Source organism: Rattus norvegicus, chromosome 10 (genome assembly GCF_021556685.1).
Source record: "Rattus norvegicus strain SHRSP/BbbUtx chromosome 10, alternate assembly SHRSP_T2T, whole genome shotgun sequence".
Lineage (NCBI taxonomy): Eukaryota > Metazoa > Chordata > Mammalia > Rodentia > Muridae > Rattus > Rattus norvegicus.
Window position 1 is genome coordinate 86,837,176 of NC_141543.1, and position 20,906 is coordinate 86,858,081.

Below are 20,906 nucleotides of genomic sequence, written 5' to 3' on the forward strand. Positions count from 1 at the left end.
ATGAACTTCTGCTGAGCATGGTGGCACACACCTGAAATCCAGCTTCAAAAGAGGTTAATTCTATCTTCTTTAGTATGAGTGTGGGGGGCGGGGGGCAGGGGGCAAGTGTTTGTGTGTCTGCACGTGAGCACATACATGCGGAAGTTAGAGGTCATTGGAGGTCATTGTCAGGTAACTTCCTCAGTGGCTCCCACCTTATTTTTTGAGGCAGGTCTCTCACTGAACCCAGAGCTGGCTAATTCAACCAGAGTAGATGGCCAGCGAGCCCCCAGGATTCCCCTGTCTCCATCTCGTCTGCACTGGGCTCACATAACTATACATGATGCTGTGTGGGACCAAGCTTGGCCCTCAGGCTTGCTTTGCTGACTGAGCATCACTCCTAACCCCGTCTCTCTAACTTCTTTTACTGTGTATTTTATTTGTTTTCTTTGTAATAGAATCTCACTGTGGAATTCAAATGGGCCTTGAGTTTGTGATTCTCCTGACTTAACCTCCAGAGATTAGAGATTACGTAGTAACATGGACCACCACATCTAGCTCACTGCTATTCTCCCGAGTTTTCCAGAGGTCCCTTGACTTACGATAGCACAGAGATTAAAGGAAGGATCCAAGATTTACAACACTGTGACACAACATCCCTCTCCTCAGCGAACAGTTTTGAGACGCTCTGAGTTTCTGTAGATAGTCTCTTGTTTGCTGTTTCGCTGTTTTGTTTGGGACACAGTCTTGCTATGCAGTCCTGGGCAGCTTGGATCTTGTTATCTAAACTAGGGAAGGCTTGAACTCATGAAGATCTACCTGTTTGTGCCTCCTTAGCACTGGGGCTCAGGATGTGTTCCACCATGTCCTGCTGTTGTTTGACTTCTGAGCCAGGATGTTGACAATAGCCTCATGACCCTCACGCCTCAGCCTGGGTCCTCGGATTACTCGTGTGTACCACACCTGGCTACTCTTGTTATTTTTAAATGGGCTCGAAGTATTAAGTTTCTCACTTTTATTTTGAGTGTACAGAATTCATATTTTTAAAACTCTTTGAGGAACTTGATCACTTTAAAAATAGCCTGGTGTTCTATAATAAAATAATTCAAGAGTAGCTGGAGATGTAACTCAGAGACAGTGCTTGCCTAGAATGCATGAGGTTCTGGGGTCAGGTCTTAGCACTGTCAAAATAAAAATTAAGGGGGAGAGAGATGGCTCAGTGGTTGAAAATGCTTGCTGCCCTTGTAGAGGACAGAGTTTAGCTCCCAACACCCATATCAGATTGCTTACAACACAAAAAACGCCAGTTCCAACAGCTCTGATGCCTTCCAGCCTCTACAAGTACCCTCATACCCATGTGCATGTGTGGGTGCATGCATGTGCACACAACCATACATACATATACCACACACAAGCACACACAGGCACAACCATGCACACACACACAACAGCATACATACATACACACATATACATTCACAACCATACACACCACACACATACACATAACCATCATACATACTATACATGTACAAATACACACACACAACCATACGCACAACTATATACACACAAGCACAACCATGCATACACAGACATGCACAAATAAAAATAAAATAAATACTTAAAAATTTTTTAATTTAAAAAACTTTAAAAATTCTAAGAACCACTAGGTAGGGTTACCTGCCTGGTTCTTTTGCTGGGGAATCCTACGCGTCATCGAATTTATACATTTTCTCTTGGGTCCACTCTTCTCCCCTAAAGAATCATCCATTCTGGTACTTCAGAACTTTCCAGGCCTCCCCTATACCCTTAAAATAAAGCAAAGATTCCCTGCCAAGCCTCCAATAACTGGCCCTTGCTCATCCCCCTGCTGTAACTTTAGGGTGCACTTTCCCACCCACTCACTACACTCGAATGTAACTTTCATTTTTTAAAAGCCTATTTTTAATGATGGTTCTTAAACATCATTCACCAGAGGTGGTGAGGAAAAAAAAAGGATACGGGGAAGTGGACCTGTTTAGAAAGGTTCTTTGGAGCATCTCCGGGCTGTGTCGTCTGGAAATTGGCAGGTCAGCAGGTAGCAGCGGCTTGATCCACTTGCAAACACTTCACAGATACACCCGCAATCCAGTTCAACAGAGTTGGGATAGCAGACATGGATCAGTAGCCGTAGCATGACCTAGCAGAGACAGCCAGGCCTCAGCCTTGGCACAAGTCAGCAGTAGAGACCCAGAGGGAGGCCAGGAAAAGTTCTCGGCAGGGCATCTCTCGGCAAAAATGGAAGATCAGTGAAAATGAGAGAGACCCACAAGCATTGCACGGCAAGCTCTATAGCAAGACAAACTCCGCCTCCATCACTGTCCGTCGAGTACTACTCATACCCTCCGAACCTCATGCGGACTCCATGGGTCTTGCCCCAGCAGATGCATTTGTCTCAGCTGACAGCACTCTGCCAATCAGTCCAAGTTCACAGATGGGGGAAGAAGCTGCAGCGCACCACCACTAGGTTTTCTGGCGTGTCTCCCTCTATGGAGTCCCAACAAATAAAGCACAGTTACGCAGTGTAAGGCGGACCAATACATGTGCATTGTTAGCGAAGAATCCTTCATCACGCGTCCTTTCATGTGCTTGCTCTAGCAAAACATCCTTTCCCCTGTGTCTGCTTCAGCCAAACATTCCTTCAGGAGACTGCCTTAGCCTCTCAGCTAAACGTTCCTTCACGAGTTTGCCCCAACAAAACACCAAACAACAGACTTTCCAAAGAGCCCTTCAGTTTCCACCTCACTCTGGCTATCTTCTTCTTCATCTGATGCCTTCGGGGAACCAAGCTTGATCTGCCTCAAGTTCTTTGCATGGTAGAGAAATAGTTCCCCATGGTGAGGTCAACTACCTAACATACCCACACGCAGTCGCCCCAAGGAGGAAGCGCAGTGGAATCATAGTCTGGTTGGAGCAACACAGGGGAGGCTTGGGAGATGATAGGAGATCCTCTCACCCTCATGCCCCACCTCCAGGCACATGGCCATGAGGCAGATTCTCATTGGCCACCATCCTGTCCCACACCCCAGAGACACAACTGCCAACAGCATCAGCTTCTCAGAAATGATGTCCTGTAATCATGTCGCACTCGTCTATCCAACCGTGTTGTTGGGCTGGTACCTTAGGCTACTTTTTTGTTCACTGTCTAAATTTTGTGCCTAACTTCCTGGTCCTGTCCTGTCCTGCTTGGTGTCTGCCACACGTACTGATCCTTTTGGCCAGGTGATTGCCCTCTCTTTGCCCTTCCAAGGCTGCACTGTTTCATGACCTGCCTTCAATGCTATCTCCTCATAGAGGTTTCCTTCACTAGCCTGTCCAATATGGATCATTCTGGAAGACACTGTTGGCTCCACCCCCAATATCCAATCTGCCTTCCCTTCTTCTTCCTCACTGGGAAGAATGGTCATTTTGATTTGCTAGGGGACTGGCAATCATGAGGTTTAGAAGCGAAGGTCTCCTGCTGGAGTTTGCCTCTTGAGTCCTTGCACCCCAACGTGTCAATGGTTTTCTTTGGCCAGTAAGTGGCCTAGAAATGGGCAAGGACACAGTTCTGCCCAGTGACAGAAGTGGACGTTTGATTGGCATATCTGAGAAACTTTAGTTTACTCTTTTAAAAAGACTTCAGAATATGGCATGCCTTGTCCCTGCCTTCTGGCATTTGGTTATACTATGAAACAGTTAGGCTTGGACCTCCTATAGCTTGTGACCTGGAGGCGCCAAGCGTGAGAGCAGGGGTCAGCACCTGAAGGAGTCAGGACTGATGGATGAAGGCTTCCCTCATCTATGAGATCGGTGGGTACACAAGCTTTGCTGTCCCCTAGCCTGGACCTAGAATCACACAGAAACACATCACCAGGTGTGCCCATGAGCGTTTCCAGAGAGTTTTAACTGAGAAGACCTGCATTAGTGTGGACGACACCACCCCATAGGCTGTGTCTTCGATTAAAGAAGGAGAAAGCGAATGGAGTGGCATTGTTGATTTGTTTCCTTCCTAGAGATGCAAAGACAGCTGCCCCCCAGTCCTGCTGCCCCGCCCCCTCAGCTCATTCTTCCAGCCAATGGGCTACACCCTCAAACAGTGAGCCCCAAATAAACTCCTCCTTCCTTAAGTTCCAGGGATCTTGTCACAGCAATTAGAAAGTAATTAACAGTGTGTGAGCCACTGAATGAATCACCCTCAGAATGGCTCCCCCAGGCTTCATCCTACGCCTTTCCTTATTGTCCAGAAGAGTTGAGCCCACAAGGTCTGCACAGCCCAGACCTGCCATACACAATTTCCACATCCTCCATCACATTCTCTATTATTTTTATTGCGTTTACTATTCGATGTGTATGAGTATTTTGCCTGTGAGGGTATTTGTGCACCCAGTGTGGAGGTTAGGTGGTGTTAGATGTCCTGGAGCAGGAGTCACAGAGGGTTATGAGCCTCTGTGTGCATGCGGGGAATTGAACCCGGGTCCTCTGGTGCAGTAGCCAGTGCTCTTAACCACTGAGCCACTTTGGCAGCTTCCCATATCCTCCAATTGTTTGCTCATATTCTTCAGGAAACTATCAAACTTTCACCTAAATGTCCACGCCTAATTTGTTTTCGTCTAGACCACCAGCTCTCAACCTTCCCAGTGCTCGGAACATTTAATACAGCTTCTCACATTGTCGTGACCCCCTCAGCTATAAAATTATTTTCATTGTTACTTCATAACTGCCGCTTAGCTTCTGTTATGAATAGTACTGTAAATATTTGTGGAGGCAGAGGTTTGCCAAAGGGGCTGAGCACACAGGTTGAGAACCACTGGTCTGGCTACTTCATCCTTACCAGAGTGAGAGGCAGCCAGAGTCCCCTGACTTCTTCATCTAGTCCGTCATCCAGCACGCCTGAAATAATACGCTTCCCATACATGTGTGCTGAGGAAAGTAAAAGAGACACACTTCTGTGACCGTTTATTTAATTGCCACCGTCTCTGTGTGTTAAGCTCAAAATCCGACGTTGCTAAGGTGTTACTTACTGACCGTGCCATCTCAAAGCTTGGAAAATTACAGGTTGCAGTATCAACAATCGGCCATTTGTCCGCTGTGTGGATGTAGCCTGCACTGGACTTCTCTGACCAAGCTCCACACTGGGGCCAGTGAGATGGTTCAGTGGATTAAGGCGCTTGCTGCCAACCCTGACAACTTGAGTTTGATCCTCGGACTCACATGGTGGAAGGAGAGGGCCAATGCCTGTGAGTTGTCTTCTGAACTCCACACGTGCACTGTGGTCATACATGACCACGCACCTATACACTCACAGGAATAAATCGACATCTATATTTTATTTTTGTTTTCTGTATATGGGTGTTTTGCCTGCATGCATGTGCGTGTACTATTTGCATGAATGGTGCTCGTAGAGGCCAGACCAGGGCATCAGATCTCCTGAAAACAAACTTCCAGACAGTCCTAAGTTGCTCTGCAGGTGCTGGGAATTGAGCCCAAGTCCTCTGGGAGAGCAGCCAGGGCTCTTAACCCCTTAGTCATCCAGCCCCATGAATGTATTTAAAAAAACAAAAAAAACCAAAAACCTCCTTTCCTTATTTCCAAATGGAGATGTAAAAATGGGGCTAAAAACATTTATTTTTCATAAATGCTCAATGGACGTCAAACAGGTATAATGCCAAATATCTTTAAGCAAATGTTAATGTTCCAAACATTCTGAATGTTTTAAGGTGTGTGTGTGTGTGTGTGTGTGTGTGTGTGTATGTCTGTGGTTTGTGTGTGTATATGTATGTGTGTGTATATGTGTGTGTATGTGTGTGTATGTGTGTGTATGTGTGTGTGTATGTGTGTGGTGTGTGTGTATGTGTGTATGTATGTGTGTGTGTGGTGTGTGTGTATGTGTGTGTATGTGTGTGTATGTGTGTGTGGTGTGTGTGTATGTGTGTATGTATGTGTGTGTGTATGTGTGTGTGTGTATGTGTGTGTGGTGTGTGTGTGTATGTGTGTGTGGTGTGTATGTATGTGTGTGTGTGGTGTGTGTGTAGTGTGTGTGTGTGTGTGTGTGTGTGTGTGTGTGTGTGTGTGCGTGCTGGAGAAGAAGGCATTAGATCCCCTGGAACTGGAGTGACAGGTCTCTGAGAGTCACATGCCCTGTGCTGGGAACCACACTTAGGTCCTCGGGAAAAGCAACTTTGTGATTTTAACTACCCAGCCTCTCTCTCCCCAGCCCGCTGCCGTTTTGAATATTGTGTAAGTCCTTTTTTCTAACAGTGCTGTGACTTCGAACTGAAGACCTCGTGCATGGTAGGCACGTGCTCTGCCTCAGCAAGGGCCTTTGCTGTGCCCTTCTCTTCCTCTGTGAAGCCAGCAACCCTCGCAAACACTAAGACTCGAAATCTGTGGCTCATTTATTTAATTGTTTATTAGCAGGGAAAGCTCTTTGCAATTGATTGCTGCCCATTCGAGTTGTGTGACGTCATTCACACTTTTATTTTTTCTGATGAAATTTATTTTATTCATTTTAAGTACTTGCTTGTATTCAGCACCTTATTTACCCTCCCCAGGCCTTTCTCCCACCTTCCAGGAGTCTTTCTTCCTTGTGTCTTCATTCCCTCTCTCTCCTCCTTCTTTCTTCCTCCCTCCCTCCCTTTCTTTCTTTCTTTTTTTCTTTCTTCCCGTAGTTCTGGGTGCCTTGGAACTTTGCTTGGTAGACCAGGCTGGCCTCGAACTCTCAGAATCCACCTGCCTCTCTGCCTCCTGAGTGCTGGGATTGAAGGCCTGCACCACCTAGCTTGCCTTTGTGTTCTTTATGTATGTGTGTATATACAAATAATCTCTGATGAGTTTGTTTTAGGGAGCAACAAGTCCATGAAAATAAACAGCACTTCATTTTAGGTTTTTATCGAATTGTGGAGAGAAATGCTATAAAAGTCACAATTTGCTCAATTGACAGAAATGGAATGCAGACACGGATTATATTTACTTAAGTCAGAAGATAGATATCCTTGTTCTTAGAGAACAGTACGAGAGGAAAAAAGTGGAGGGAGGCAAGGAGAGTGAACAACAAAAACAACGGCAAATAAGGAAACTGCTGGTAACAGGTGAACTTGAGAAACCATACGCACGGTCTCCGTCCCATTTTTGCAATTTCTCGACTATAACTTTTAAAAAGAAAGTGCCCAGAGATTTAAACCCTAAATCAAGAGCTTTTACTGAAGTATTGCAAGACCTGAATGACTGACTCTCTTCCTCTTTCTAAGCCGTTTTGAATGTTCTGAAGTGGCTCTGAAAATTCACGTCTCACATCCCTGAAGGTCGCCCTTGGCTTTCCTAGAAGTCTCTCGGTGCATGAATTATTTCACCTCATCTTTGTCCAAAACACCCCCCACCCCCCCTCACCCACCCCCCATTCCTTCACCACCCTGTTATTTCCTCCAAGTGGAACTGAGCTCCTTTCTGATCCAGCCACCTTTCCGCTTCTGGCACCACCTCCTTGCGGACTCGGCACGTGCATATATTACCAAGGCACTACAACCCCCGAAAGGCTCTGCGGCAACATCCCATCCGTTCTCACCACTCAGAAACGGGTTTCCTGAACTAGCCCGTTGTTGCATAACCTTTTGGGAGTTGTAGTTGACCTCAGAAAAACCACAGAGTCCGCAGAAGACGGCAAAACACGTTTCCCAGAATGCACTTCGCTCGGCTTCACCAATTAAAGGATCGGATCTTGAAGAGGGCGGGGGAAAGGGAGGAGCTGCCTGGCGCACGCGCAGTATGCGAGGCTGAGGAATTCATGTGGAGGTCAGAGTGGAAACAGGTAAGCGTGGTAGGGGCGGTGTAGGCCTCTGTTTCTACGTCCCTGTAGCCCTCCTTTGCTTTTCTGTGTTCAGTGAGAGCATAGGATGCATGCGTAGGTACGCCTAGTGGACAAGGGGGAAAAGACTGAGTCCAGAACGAGCTAGGAGACGAGCAAGGGGACGGGACATGATAAGGAAAAATTCAGAAGCTAGTGGAGATAGAAAAGACTGGGTGCCAGAAACGAGGATAAATGTACGTGGAGAAAACAGGCTACACTCGCAGTTGAAGTCAGGGTAAGGGGAGGGAGGATTTGAAGAGTGTACCAAAGGCGACGCAGGGGCGGGGCATTAAAAAGTTCAAGGCTAAATGGTTTCTAGTTTGTCAGCTACGTGCTCCCACCCACCCCGCCGCAGCCCCACCCCCAGTCCTTCAACCTCTCTGCCCCACTGCAACCCTGCCAGCCCCCGCTTTCCTATGAACAGGTATGGGGAGGAGTTCTACAATGCCTTCTAGAATTCGATCTTCTCATTCTAACAACTTAATAGCGTAACCTGTCTGTGCACCTCGGCAGTAACAACCTTCAGAAAGTAACTGAAGGTTACTGTGGAACTTACATGTTAACAGGAATTGCCCTTTTGTTGTTGGCTTCACCCGTGCAGGACCGTTCTCTCTTGTGGCCTATTTGTCTAGGAGATGGGAGTGTGATTTTCTGTGGCACTAGCATCGTTCCTACGCTGAGCTAAGTGTGGCACAAAAGCAAACACGATGCTACAGATGGCAAGATGTTCCGTGTTGTGGGGTGTTGAGTGAGTGACTTAGAGCCCACAAGCGTAGATACATGAAAATGTATCTTGAGACATGAATGCTGTGCCTCTGAGTGGGCTTTTCCTGAGAATCTGGCGTCAAGTTGTTTTATTTTTACCCCCTGTTTAGGTGTGAGCGGAAGCAACAGAAGGAGTCATGGCTGCCAAAGTGTTTGAGTCCATCGGAAAGTTCGGCCTGGCCTTAGCAGTTGCAGGAGGCGTGGTGAACTCTGCTCTATATAACGGTGAGGCACTGAGGAGAATTTCTGCCTGGTTTCTGTTGATCTGCATAGCCCACCTGACATTCCTGATGCTAGCCCATGTCTGATGGTGCGTGAGGGTAAGGGGGCTCACCTACTGCTACCCCCCAAACTGTGGTTCTGTATTATCAGAGGCCCTGTGTCCACTTAGGCAGTGGTTTCAACCTTCCTAATGCTTGGAACATTTAATAGTCTTCCCCCCAACCATACAGTTGTTTTCATTGCTACTTCATAACTTGTAATTATGAATTGTAATGAAAATATCAGTGTTTTCCGATGGTCATAGGCAACCCCTGTAATAGGATCTTTGGATCCCCCCATGAGATTGTGAGCCACTGACTTAAAGCCTTTGTTCAAGAGGAGCCCTCCTGTCCAATTGCTGGTTGGATGTTTCTATTACTTATAGCCACTTTGAAGTGATACGGTATTACCCAGATGCCTCTTCGGTGACAGGATTCTATTGGTACCCCCACCCCCACGCCCACCCCCGGAGCTGAGGGCTGAACCCAGGGCCTTGAGCTTGCTAGGCAAGTGCTCTACCACTGAGCTAACCTCCTCAACCCCTGGTTCTCTCTTTTTTTTTTTTTTTCTTTTCTTTTCTTTTTTTTCTTTTTTTTTTTCGGAGCTGGGGATCGAACCCAGGGCCTTGTGCTTGCTAGGCAAGCGCTCTACCACTGAGCCAAATCCCCAACCCCTCCTGGTTCTCTTCTTTATGTGCATGAAACAACTTGGCAACATCTCTAGACCAATTTGAGAGAAAGAAGGTTTTGCTCAGCTAGTCGCAGAGAGGATAGTTTTTGAGATGCATTGCCAGGCCTTTAATAGTGCCACAGGGCTAAGCCGGGTTTTCTTTGACTTACATGGTCTTATCGGCAAGTCCTTCCTTTTAGTTCAGCTTTCTCATTGGTCAAAAAAATGGGACTGAACTGGTTCTTCTTTTAAGATTCCCCCTAACTCTGGTACTCTCTGAAAACAGCCACAGATATGACATGCCTCCTGTGTGGTTTCTGTTTCGTTTGTTTTGGGTGGGTTGATTTTGTTTGTTTTGTTGAGACAGATCTTTACTATGAGCTCTTGACTGGCATGAAACTCTCTGTGTAGATCGAGGTGGTCTGGAACTCAGAGAGCCTCCGCCTACCTCTGTCTCCTAAGTGCTGCTATTGAAGGTGTGCGCCTGTATACCCTAGCCCAACTTTGCAGCTTTAAGTGACTCAAGGCCACATCCAGCTGTTCTGTTTTTAAGACTTGTCTCCTATAGCCTCAGGCTGGCTGGCTTTGAACTCCTGGACCTTTTACCTTTGGCTATATGACTTTTTGATTTTTCAAAGTGAAGGTTTTTAGATCACTTCTAATTCAAATGAGAAACGAGAGAAAGTAGTTACTTCAGCCTGGGTCTGGTGGCATACTCCCGTAATTCCAGCATTCACAAGGCTGAGGATCTTGAGTGCCAGTCCCACATAGTAAGGCTACATCGTAAGGCCTTGCTTGTCTCAAAAAGTTAGAGGAGAGGGAAGGAGGGGAGAGGCTTTTCCCTTAGGCTACACAGTCAGCATCTTTGAATTTCTTGAGTCCACAAGATATCTCTACATCTCCTGCAAATATTAGAGAAACGGTTATTGGAAAGACCCTGGGCAAGCCGCCCGTAGTGGTGTATACCGTCGGTGCATACAAGTCTCTTCAGTGCAGAGCTAGCTTGGTCTATGTGGTGTGCTCCAGGATAGCCAAGGCTACATAATGAGAACTTACCTTAAAAAAAAAATAAAATAAAAGCAAGACAAGGCAGGTGGTGGCTGTGCACAGCCTGGTTGTTTAAACCCAGTCCTCAGGAGGCAGACACAAGCAGATTTCTTGAGCTCTAGGCCAACCTGGTCAACAGAACAAGTTCCAGGACAGTCAGAGCTACACAGTAAGAGCTTATCTTGGAACAAAACAAAACACAGAAGGCTGCTGGGCAGAGTGATTGCCTCCTTATACTGCTAGTTCAAAAGAAAAAAGAAAGGAAAGACTAAACAACGGGAACATGTCTGAGGGTCCCCAGTAAGGAGCCTGCCTCTGGGAGCATCAGATTATGTTGGAGCCAGTATACACATGGCCCTGGGAAGATCTTGAATTATAGAACTCTCGGGAGGTGATTCCTGGAATTGTGCTGCTGGGAGTTGGGGGCAGGGTAGGGTGGCCAATCAGACATTCAAAGGCCAGCTCTTTAAAGGAGAAAGGGTGCTAAGGAGCAGCCTGAAGTCCCTGGGGAGACATACAGGACAGGAAGTGATTGTTCAGGAAGACAGCAGGAAAGGAGGAAACCTAATAAAAGGGAAAGGGGTCTAAACTCTTAAAATACTACAAGAAAAGAGGGGGGCTGGCGAAATGGCTTAGCTGGTAAAAGCACACACGCCACAAACCAGGTGACCTGAGTTTTATTCCCGGAGCCTGTGTAAAGACAGAAGAAACAAACAGGCTCCAGAAAATTATCTCCCTTCGTCCACACATGCATCGAGGCACGCACACTGCCCCGCCCCACCCCAGTCATATGAAGTTATGCCTAAGAATAAAGGGAAGGATTGGCAAGATGGCTTGGTGGGTAAAGACCCTTGGTACAAGCATGACGACCTGAGTTTCATTCCGAGGACCCACTTGGTGGAAGGAGAGACCTGACCTCTGCAGGTGTCCTCTGACAAAGAAAGCGTTTACAAATTTGAAAGCACAGAAAGAGTCAAGGATCTTGAAAAGATAGGATTCTTTTTGTCAAAGAGTGACAGGGTTTTTCTGACCTGCCATTATTCCTCCCTAGTGGATGCCGGACACAGAGCTGTCATCTTCGACCGATTCCGTGGCGTGCAGGACATCGTGGTAGGGGAAGGGACTCACTTCCTCATCCCCTGGGTACAGAAGCCAATCATCTTTGACTGCCGCTCTCGACCACGTAATGTGCCGGTCATCACCGGCAGCAAAGGTGAGTCTTACCTGTGGCTGTGTAGATGTGGAGGTGTGCCATGCTGTTCTGCTCGTTCTAGAAACATCTAGGACACAGGTTAAACTTCACCTCATAAGAACTTCTGTGCTGTGTGAAGGTGGTGAATGCCTTTAATTCCAGCACTCGCAAAGGCAGGTGGATCTCTGTGACTTACAGGCCAGCCCGGTCTGCTCAATGAGTTCCAGGCCAAGCAAGGCTACGTAGAGAGATCCTGTCTTAAAAAATAACTTCTAAATTAGGTGATGGTGCATGCCTTTAATCAGGTGGATCTTTGTGAGTTGAAAGCTGGTCTGGTCTGCTGAGTGAGTTCCAGGACAGGCTGTCTTCACAAACACACACACACACATACACACACACACACACACACACACACACACACACACACAGAGAGAGAGAGAGAGAGAGAGAGAGAGAGAGAGAGAGAGAGAGAGAGAGAGAGAGAATATATTTCTAGTATGAGTAGGGTGGCAGGAGTACCTGGGGCATTGAGCAGGATGCACCAAAGCCGTGACTCTCATATAACTCCATCATGTATATCAGCACTCAGGAGGATCAGAAGTTCAGGGTCATCTTTGGCTGCTCAGTGAGTTCGATGCTAACCTCTTCTATATGTATGAGTCCCTGTTTCAAAAAAAAAAAAAATGTGGAAGAAAAGGAAAAGAAGTGTTGTACCAGAACTCATCGTTCCTCATGCTCACTTAGAAAGGTAATTCGGGACTAGAGAGATGCTGGCCGCCGAGCCCGACAACCCAAGTTCAACACCCAGGTCAAATGTGGTGGGAGAAGAAAACCGATGCCTGCAGGTGGCCTTTTGACCTCTACACACACATCCTGGCCGTACACGCCTACACGTACAATATACAATACATGAATCAATACATTTTAAAAGTTAATTTAAAAAAGTAAAAAGAATCGCAGACTGGTAAGTTAATCCTGGCACCGAGCCTGAGTTCGATCTCCAGAAACTACCCTGTAGAACCATAGAACTAGGTCCTGCAGGTTCTCTGCTGACCTCCACATGTGTCGTGTGATGCGCTCACACACATGCACGTAAAATGTGTAAATATTGTAATTAAAAAAATGTTTAAAAGAATTCATAGCATGACTCTCCTGAAGAGGGGTGTGTGTGTGTGTGTGTGTGTGTGTGTGTGTGTGTGTGTGTGTGTGTTTGTAGACTGAAATATATATTAAAGGTGAACACAGGCAGCAGGATAAATGAAGAGACAAATATAAAGGGTTAACCTAAGAGTTTCTTATCGAGGGCTGGAGATAATGGCTCAGTGGTTAAGAGCACTTGTTGCTGTTACAGAGGACCTGGGTTCGGGGTTGGGGATTTAGCTCAGTAGTAGAGTGCTTGCCTAGCAAGTGCAAGGCCCTGGGTTCGGTCCCCAGCTCCGACAAAAAGAAGAAAAAAAAAAGAGGACCTGGGTTCAAATCTCAGCATCCATGTGGTGACACAGCCGTCTGTAACCCCAGCTGCGGGGGGAATCCAGTAGGCACGTGCACAGTGCACACACTTACATGTAGGCAAGACATTGTACATAAAAAGTAAGGTGAATCTTAGGGGAAAGTTCCATGCTGTTCTAACTTTGAGGAACTCTAAAGTGTCTTTTGCTGCTGTGGTTAATCCTTCCCATCAGTTCCTGGTCCCCAGAGTGACTGTCCAAACTAGTCTTTGGCAGTTTGTCTCTCCTTGTGGCTGACAACTTTCCCTTTGCCTTGTTTTCCACGGTCTCTGCTCCAGCAGGGCAGACCTCAGACTGCCCTCTCACAGGCTGCGCCACACAGCCCTGTGCCTGAGATATGCCACTGGATTTCTAGTTGGAGCCTGAAGTGACCAGCCCTTACCATTCCCCTCCCCAGTCAGTGAAGGCAGTAAAGGGAGCTGACTCGTGGGAAGAAGAGGGATCCCGTGGGGCTCACGGCACTCGATGCCCTCAGAGCTGTTCCTGGGCAGATGTTTGCTCCTTGTGCTGTGCAGGCTTGCTGCCAGGTTGAAGGCTCCTGTACAGGGATGACCAAAAAGAGAGCTAACTATTAAGGACCTCAGTCCTCAGGAGGGCAAGCATGAGAACCGGTAATAGAGCAAGGAGAAGATGGCCAGGGGCAAGTGGAGCAGAGGAGATCTGCCTGCTCTCCCTAGTGCTGACCTCTTGATTGGAGAACCTAGAGTGAGAAGTCAGGTCAGAGAAGAGAAGAGAAGAGGGGAATAGGAAGTCTGCCTGCCGCTCCTGCAGAATGCTGGGCCTGGCTTGCCTGCTGCCAAGAGGAAATAGAAGGTGGGGTGGGGTGATGGGGATGAGTGAGGTTGGATTTAGAATCCTGCTTCTAAACGTCCGCCTTTGCGCTTTATATCCGTGTTGTCTCATGGCTGTGCTAAGTCGTATTTGTACCTGCACATGCTAAAAATTGGGACGGGCGATTCTAGTCATGAATTTCCCACTTCTCTCAGTGGCTGGGTCAGGACTCCAACCCCTGGCAGCCCTTAGCTGCTGGTGCTGGCGAACTTACACAGGGTGGCTGTGCCTTAGCCCTGCACGGGCCTGGATTGTCAGGAGTAGGTAGGGGCTGACTGTCTCCCCAGATGCTTGTGGACAATGAGTCTTTTGAATTCGCCCTGCCTTTGGCTTAACGGCCTTTGTTTTTAGACTTTATCAGAAATCCTCTCACATCAGCGTGCTGTAGTGCCAGCTGCCACCTTCTCTCAGGTATCAGGAAGCAGGCCCTGGATGGATGAGCCTTAGTCTACTATCTATGAGAAGGTGCTGTCCCCATTTCTCCTCATCTCACAGACTAATACACTCAGTTTGACTAAGACTGGTCCCCACCATTAGAAAACAGCACAGTGGTACCACAGCCCAGGTCAGTGGACTCCATGGATGGACGAAGTTTCACCAGATCCAAGTAACCCAGGGCTGCTGACTCCTGACACGAGCACATATACCAGCCCTTAGAAAGGCTCCCTCTAGAATTCTTGGCATTAGCTTATACGTTGTCCAAAGGTGTTCACGGTCCCTAGCACTCTTTGGTCACACAGTCTGAATTGCTCTCATGAGAGGGCATTCACGGTGTACTGAAAAGCTAATACGTCCCCATCCTGTCAGTGGTTCCTGACTCTGGTGCCGAGTGCAGGCTGGGCTCTGCTGAGGAACTAGATGTAGCCAGCTCTCTCCTCAGGGTCTAACTGAACTTCTATATATGACTTACAGTGGACTTACAGGAAGGTCATAGAAAAGTCCACCTATGGTGTTTGTGTCTAACTCCCATATATTCCCTACCCTAAGACTTGCAGAATGTCAACATCACACTACGTATCCTCTTCCGGCCGGTGGCCAGCCAGCTTCCTCGTATCTACACCAGCATTGGCGAGGACTATGATGAGCGGGTGCTGCCATCTATCACCACAGAGATCCTCAAGTCGGTGGTGGTAAGTGAACAGAGTGCAGCCCTAGAGGTGGCTGGGTGGCCAGGAGAGCACGAAGGGTAGTGGGTGGATGGCTGGGTGGCCAGGACAGTGTGGGGTAGTGGGTAGGGAGTAGGTTCTAGCCATGAGTATGCTGCTTGTTTCTCCTTCCTCAGTAACCTGACCAGATTTCTGTCCTTCCCCCTGTGGCCAGGCTCGATTCGATGCTGGAGAATTGATTACCCAGCGAGAGCTGGTCTCCAGGCAGGTGAGTGATGACCTCACAGAGCGAGCAGCAACATTCGGGCTCATCCTGGATGACGTGTCCCTGGTAAGATCCCTGAGGAGGCTGAGAGAAAGGGCTGCTTCTCTTGCTTTGGTGACTGGCTTGGTTTCTGGGCACACGGGGTTGGGCCCCATATCCACTTACCTGGATATGGGACTTGAAAATGTGAAAGTGTCCCAGCGCCTGAAGTCATCGCCTCAGGTCTCTGTCACTGAACGTCCTTTAGGTTTCATCTGCCACACACTTTTCTCATAACTGATTGCCCTGTTGGTCCCTAACCACTGAACTATCCCCAAAGCTCCCTGGAACGTGATTCCTGATGGCTGACTGCTCGGCCTGGGAGCGGCTGACAGTTTTCCTCTCTAAAGTGGGTCCAGCTCAAGGATTCCTCAACAAGGGGTCCTGGAAGCCTCTGGTGATAAGAGTGCCAGTGAGTGACTGTCCCTGGAGTGGTGGGCGGGAGGCACCTCAGGTGTGAGCCAGCCTCTCAAGACTTTGTATTCTCTGTATTAATGTGGAGCTGGGGTCATAGCGTCCAACGGAAGGCAGTATAGGAAATAGAGCATTTCACACCAAGGCGAGGGGAAGGGGTCGTGTTTCTAGAGTCTCTGGGAAAAGTCTTGGAGTGATTTGTCGGGTAACAAGGCAGAGTGCTTCCTGTTCTCTCTGCGGCCTGCCTGGGAAAGGCTAGGCTTCCCCTCAGCATCTGCACAGCTGTTCAAACAGCCATTCTCTGAGCAACCTCTGCTCCCCTCCAGGCAGGGCCTCTTTCCTCCCTCCCTCTCTCCGGGGAAGGGCATGTGGCTCCCTCTCCTGGCACTATGCCAGGCTGCAGTCCTTGACTCTGCAGCCTGCCTTGCTCCAGGCTCTCCCATGTTAACACAGCACTCTGGCAGTGAGAACACACGGAGTAAAAACCTGAGAGAAACTTGGCATCTTTCTAGACTCTGACCACATACTCTATCCTGGGGAAATGTGGCCTGACCACAAGAGACCATAGCTAAGAGGTGTGAGGAGAAAATTAGATTTCCTGGGGAATTTGCTGCCCTCAGCTGGCCCTTTCAGAAAGAAATTTTATTCTTTAATTACACATTTAGCTTTTCAGTTCTCAGGATTGTGTTTCCAAATCCAAACTTCAAATGAGAGTCCAGAGTGGGTCCGACAGAGTAGAGCAGCGGCAAGATAAGATTTAGCTGGCGTATTTGGCACACGCCTGGAATGGCCGTGCGTATCAGCCCTCCTGGGCTCAGAGTAAGACCGTCTTAGAGCAGAAACAAGCCAAAAGACTTAGGTCTGTATTGTGGAAAACTCGGGAGGATGTGTGGTCAAGATTTTTGCCTGTACAAAGCAGAGTTTGGGAGGGAGCAGGGGATGGGGGATGAATGAAGCAAAATTGCATTTGAACCTAAATTAACACCTTTAGAATTTTTTCCTAGACTTATATTTTTTTTAGCTCGCATGTATGTTTTGTCCGTGTTTGTAAGGGTGCCACGTGTGTGCATCAGATACCCTGTAACTAGAGTTAGAGATGGTTTGAATCACCATGTGGCTGCTAAGCAGCAAACCTGGCCCTTTGCAAGAGCAGCCAGGGCTCCTAAGCACTGAGCCCTGTGCCTGCTCTTGCAATAGAAAGATGGACTCAGTGACTTCCTGTAGGCTGGGCCTTAGGAGTGCCAAGGTCTGTCCCTCTTCTGTGCTACCTCAGAGATCGTCCCTCCAGCCAAATACTCGAGCTATTTATGTGATAGGGAAGGTCTGTTGACAGTCAGGCTCTCCTGAGCAATGGCTTCACCTGCCTTTCTTTTAAAACCTTTACCAGAACTAGTGTGTGTCAGGGATGCCATGATCTGTGGGCCACCCTCTGTCTTCCTGTCAAGGGTGGAGGTGCTCTGAGAAGGAAGTGGGCTGGTTAATCCATAAGCAGAGACCGCCAGGCTCCTCCATCCCTGGGAACCAGCTGCATCCCTTGCTCTCAGGGGCTCAGCTTTCCGTCCGTCCCCCCACTCAAGTCCTGGAACGGGGCATCAAAGGATCTCGGAAGAGCAATCATCAGTGATGGGGGTCCTGGAACCCATGAGTTCCTTCCTCTGGGGAGGGGATTGATTTGAGTAGATCCCTTCTCGTATCCCTGGGTCCCATCATTTTCCTCATGGGGTGACTGATGCGTTGGTGACAGAATTCTGTGTAGGCACAGTGTGAGCAGCTAAGAATACAGAGGTGTGAACTCAGCGTGAACAAGGGGACTGAGATTGAAGGGCATCTTGTAGCTCCAGCCGCTGCTAGAGCCATTCCTGGCCTCTTCCTTGCAGTGGCCAGGGAGGCCTCCCAGCAGTGCTGTGTAAGCACTTACTGCCTCAGCTTGTGCTCACTTTCTCCCCATAGACACATCTGACCTTCGGGAAGGAGTTCACAGAGGCGGTGGAAGCCAAACAGGTGGCTCAGCAGGAAGCAGAGAGAGCCAGATTTGTGGTGGAAAAGGTGAGCGTCCAACCAGATGGCAGAAACAGCCTTCCCCTCCTAGTGCTTGGCTTCCCCATCTGCCGGGTGGCCTAGAAACTGGTCATCTGTCATCTGTCTGGGATAAGCAGAAGAGGGTTGAAGGAACCTTACTCCTCCAATCAGTCCCAGAGTCTTTGGGAGCTGTCAGGGTTATGAGGTTATGGTCCTAAATCACTGAAGGGTCACTTATTTCCTGCTTCCCGAGATCAAAAACCCTCTCCTACACATGAAAATGTTACCCCTGGCATGTTCTCAGCTTCGCTGAGGAGTTACTTTTACACCGAGGTTACATAGTGAAACCGACAGTAAAAGAGATCAAACGTGCCAGATGTGCGTGGTGGGTTTTTTCTCTGTTGTCGAATCTCTCCAGATGTTTCAGAGTGATGGAACACGATGTATGTGCAGAGTAGCCTGTTCTCCCTGGTGTATGTAAAGGCCCCTCGCTATCTGCCTCCTCCCCCCACCAGCTTTCCTAATGTAAAGATGTTTAATCTTTAATGTGTAGAAGAGGGGTTTGGTCGTAGGGAGCGCAGGCCCTGAGTGGCAGGAGTGTGTTTCCCTCTGTGTCTGCTGTGGCTCCAGACCTGTAACAGGTCTAATACTGCCGGTGATGCTAGGTGTGAAATAAACGTGTTTTGAATTGAGCGGTGAAGACACAGCTCGGTGACAGTGTTTACCTAGCGTGTACTAAATGGTTAAATCCCGTTCAGCACCAAAATGGAGGATGGGAGGGAAGCCTGTGTGTTGAATTCAGCCTTAAAGGCAAACTCTCCCCCCACGCTCTGAAAATCATATATCCTGATGTCATCATCCTGCTGGCGTGGTAGGGTGAGCCAGGGCCATCTTTGGGTAACTACAAGGGAGTAGTAACTAACACGGGAGCACACTGCTCTTGGGTACTTCATTTGTTTATTTGTGGTGCCAGAGGCCAGTCCCTAGCCCAGCTCTGTCCGTTGGTTTTGGAGTTTTTGTCTGGTTTTGGGGTTTTTTGTTTGTAGCTCTGGTTGACCTAAAATGTCCTGTGTAAACCAGGCTTGCTTCAGACTTGCAGCGAGCCTCCCATCTGCCATTGCCACGTTAGTGCTAAGGTTACAGTGGTTAACCACCACACTGGGATGCCCTGGCTTTGATGGAAGTCATTTTGACTTGGCGCTGGAAGGAAAGACGGACCTAAAGATTGATGCTGTTCCAGCCTTCCTTTCCGGTTTCCGTGGCTTTGGATCAGAGTATAAGAAACCGTGTCCATATAGCCAAGAGAATCATGTGCTATCGTGACATGCATGACACAAGGGCATGAAGGGAAGGAGGAAGGCTGGGGACAGCTCTGACCCTATCATAAGGGGAGAACACTCCCAGGGGACCTTGCAGGCCCTGTGGGGGGGCCTGGCTTGGTTCTGGTTAGGCCATGGCTTGATCTGAGTGCTATGGAGTGATCGCAGTCTCTGCCTCTTCTCCTGTAGGCTGAGCAGCAGAAGAAGGCGGCCATCATCTCTGCTGAGGGTGACTCCAAAGCGGCTGAGCTGATCGCCAACTCACTGGCCACCGCCGGGGATGGCCTGATCGAGCTGCGAAAGCTGGAAGCTGCTGAGGACATTGCTTATCAGCTCTCCCGCTCTCGGAACATCACCTACCTGCCAGCAGGGCAGTCCGTGCTCCTCCAGCTCCCCCAGTAAGGCCAGCCAGGCCAGGGCCTCCATCGCTCTGAATGACGCCTTCCTTCTGCCCCACCCCAGAAATCACTGTGAAATTTAATGATTGGCTTAACATGAAGGAAATAAAGGTAAAATCACTTCATATCTCTAATTATCAAATGAAGCTTTTATTGTTACACTTTTTGCCCACTTTCATAACAAAATTGCCAAGTGCCTATGCAGACTGGCCTTCCACCCTGGGTGCTGGCAGTCGGCGGAAGAAAGGCAGGGCAGTGTGTGTGGTGGACGGGGAGCCAGCTGGCAGCCTGAGTAGACCTTGAGCCTCCATTCTGCCATATATTGAAGATTTACAGACAGTGGTGCACACACGTGAACCAAAAGGCAAGCCCTCAATTTTTCCAGCCATACGAACCCGGACAGATGCAGCTGAGGAGGGCCTGAGGAAGTGGTCTGTCTTAACTGTAAGGCCATTCCCTCTTAACCGTGACCAGCGGAAGCAGGTGTGTGCGTGCGACTAGGGCATGGAGTGAAGAATCTGCCCATCACGGTGGGTGGGCCTAATTTTGCTGCCCCCACCAGAGACCTAAACTTTGGATAGACTTGGATAGAATAAGAGGCCTGGACTGAGATGTGAGTCCTGTGGAAGACTTCCTGTCCACCCCCCACATTGGTCCTCTCAAATACCCAATGGGATTCCAGCTTGAAGGATTGCATCCTGCCGGGGCTGAGCACACCTGCCAAGGACACGTGCGCCTGCCTTCCCGCTCCCTCTCTTCGAGATTGCCCTTCCTTCCCAAGGGCTGTGGGCCAGAGCTCCGAAGGAAGCAATCAAGGAAAGAAAACACAATGTAAGCTGCTGTCAATAAATGACACCCAGACCCTCCAGCTGCATTCGGGGTTTGTTTTCAATTTGCGGGAGCCAGAGGATCAGAACAGTCCAGCAGTCACGCGTGCGTGTTTGTGTCACCAGGTGGGGAGGGGCGTCCAGCAAGGCTGAAGATGCTTTGGTTTTAGGAAATGCTTAGCTGTGTGAGGTGAATCCTCCCCCAGCCTGAAGTGAACCTTGGTACCAAACCTCACCTGGGTGAGTTTTTCATGAAATGAGTTCATAGACAGTGAGGCAGGGGAAGAGGTTAATTTTCTTCTGTGGTTTTATTTATTTTTTTATATATAAGTACACTGTAGCTGTCTTCAGACACACCAGAAGAGGGCATCAGATCCCATTACAGATGGCTGTGAGCCAC

At 48.5% G+C, this 20,906-nt stretch overlaps 1 protein-coding gene across 2 annotated transcripts; it reads left to right on the top strand.

Annotated features, from left to right (window-relative positions):
• The first annotated feature begins 7,764 nt into the window (after window positions 1–7,764).
• Phb1 (prohibitin 1) lies at window positions 7,765–20,545 on the top strand. 2 transcript variants are annotated; one of them, NM_001430076.1, is made up of 7 exons: window positions 7,765–7,904; window positions 8,722–8,836; window positions 11,640–11,801; window positions 15,107–15,249; window positions 15,440–15,556; window positions 17,894–17,989; window positions 19,471–20,545. In NM_001430076.1, exons 2-7 carry the CDS (start codon window positions 8,749–8,751, stop codon window positions 19,681–19,683), a joined length of 819 nt encoding a protein of 272 aa, NP_001417005.1. In that variant the 5' UTR covers window positions 7,765–7,904; window positions 8,722–8,748; the 3' UTR covers window positions 19,684–20,545. The 2 variants fall into 2 exon arrangements, with proteins under 2 accessions (NP_001417005.1, NP_114039.1); NM_031851.3 differs by having other exon boundaries at window positions 7,765–7,807.
• Window positions 20,546–20,906: the final 361 nt, after the last annotated feature.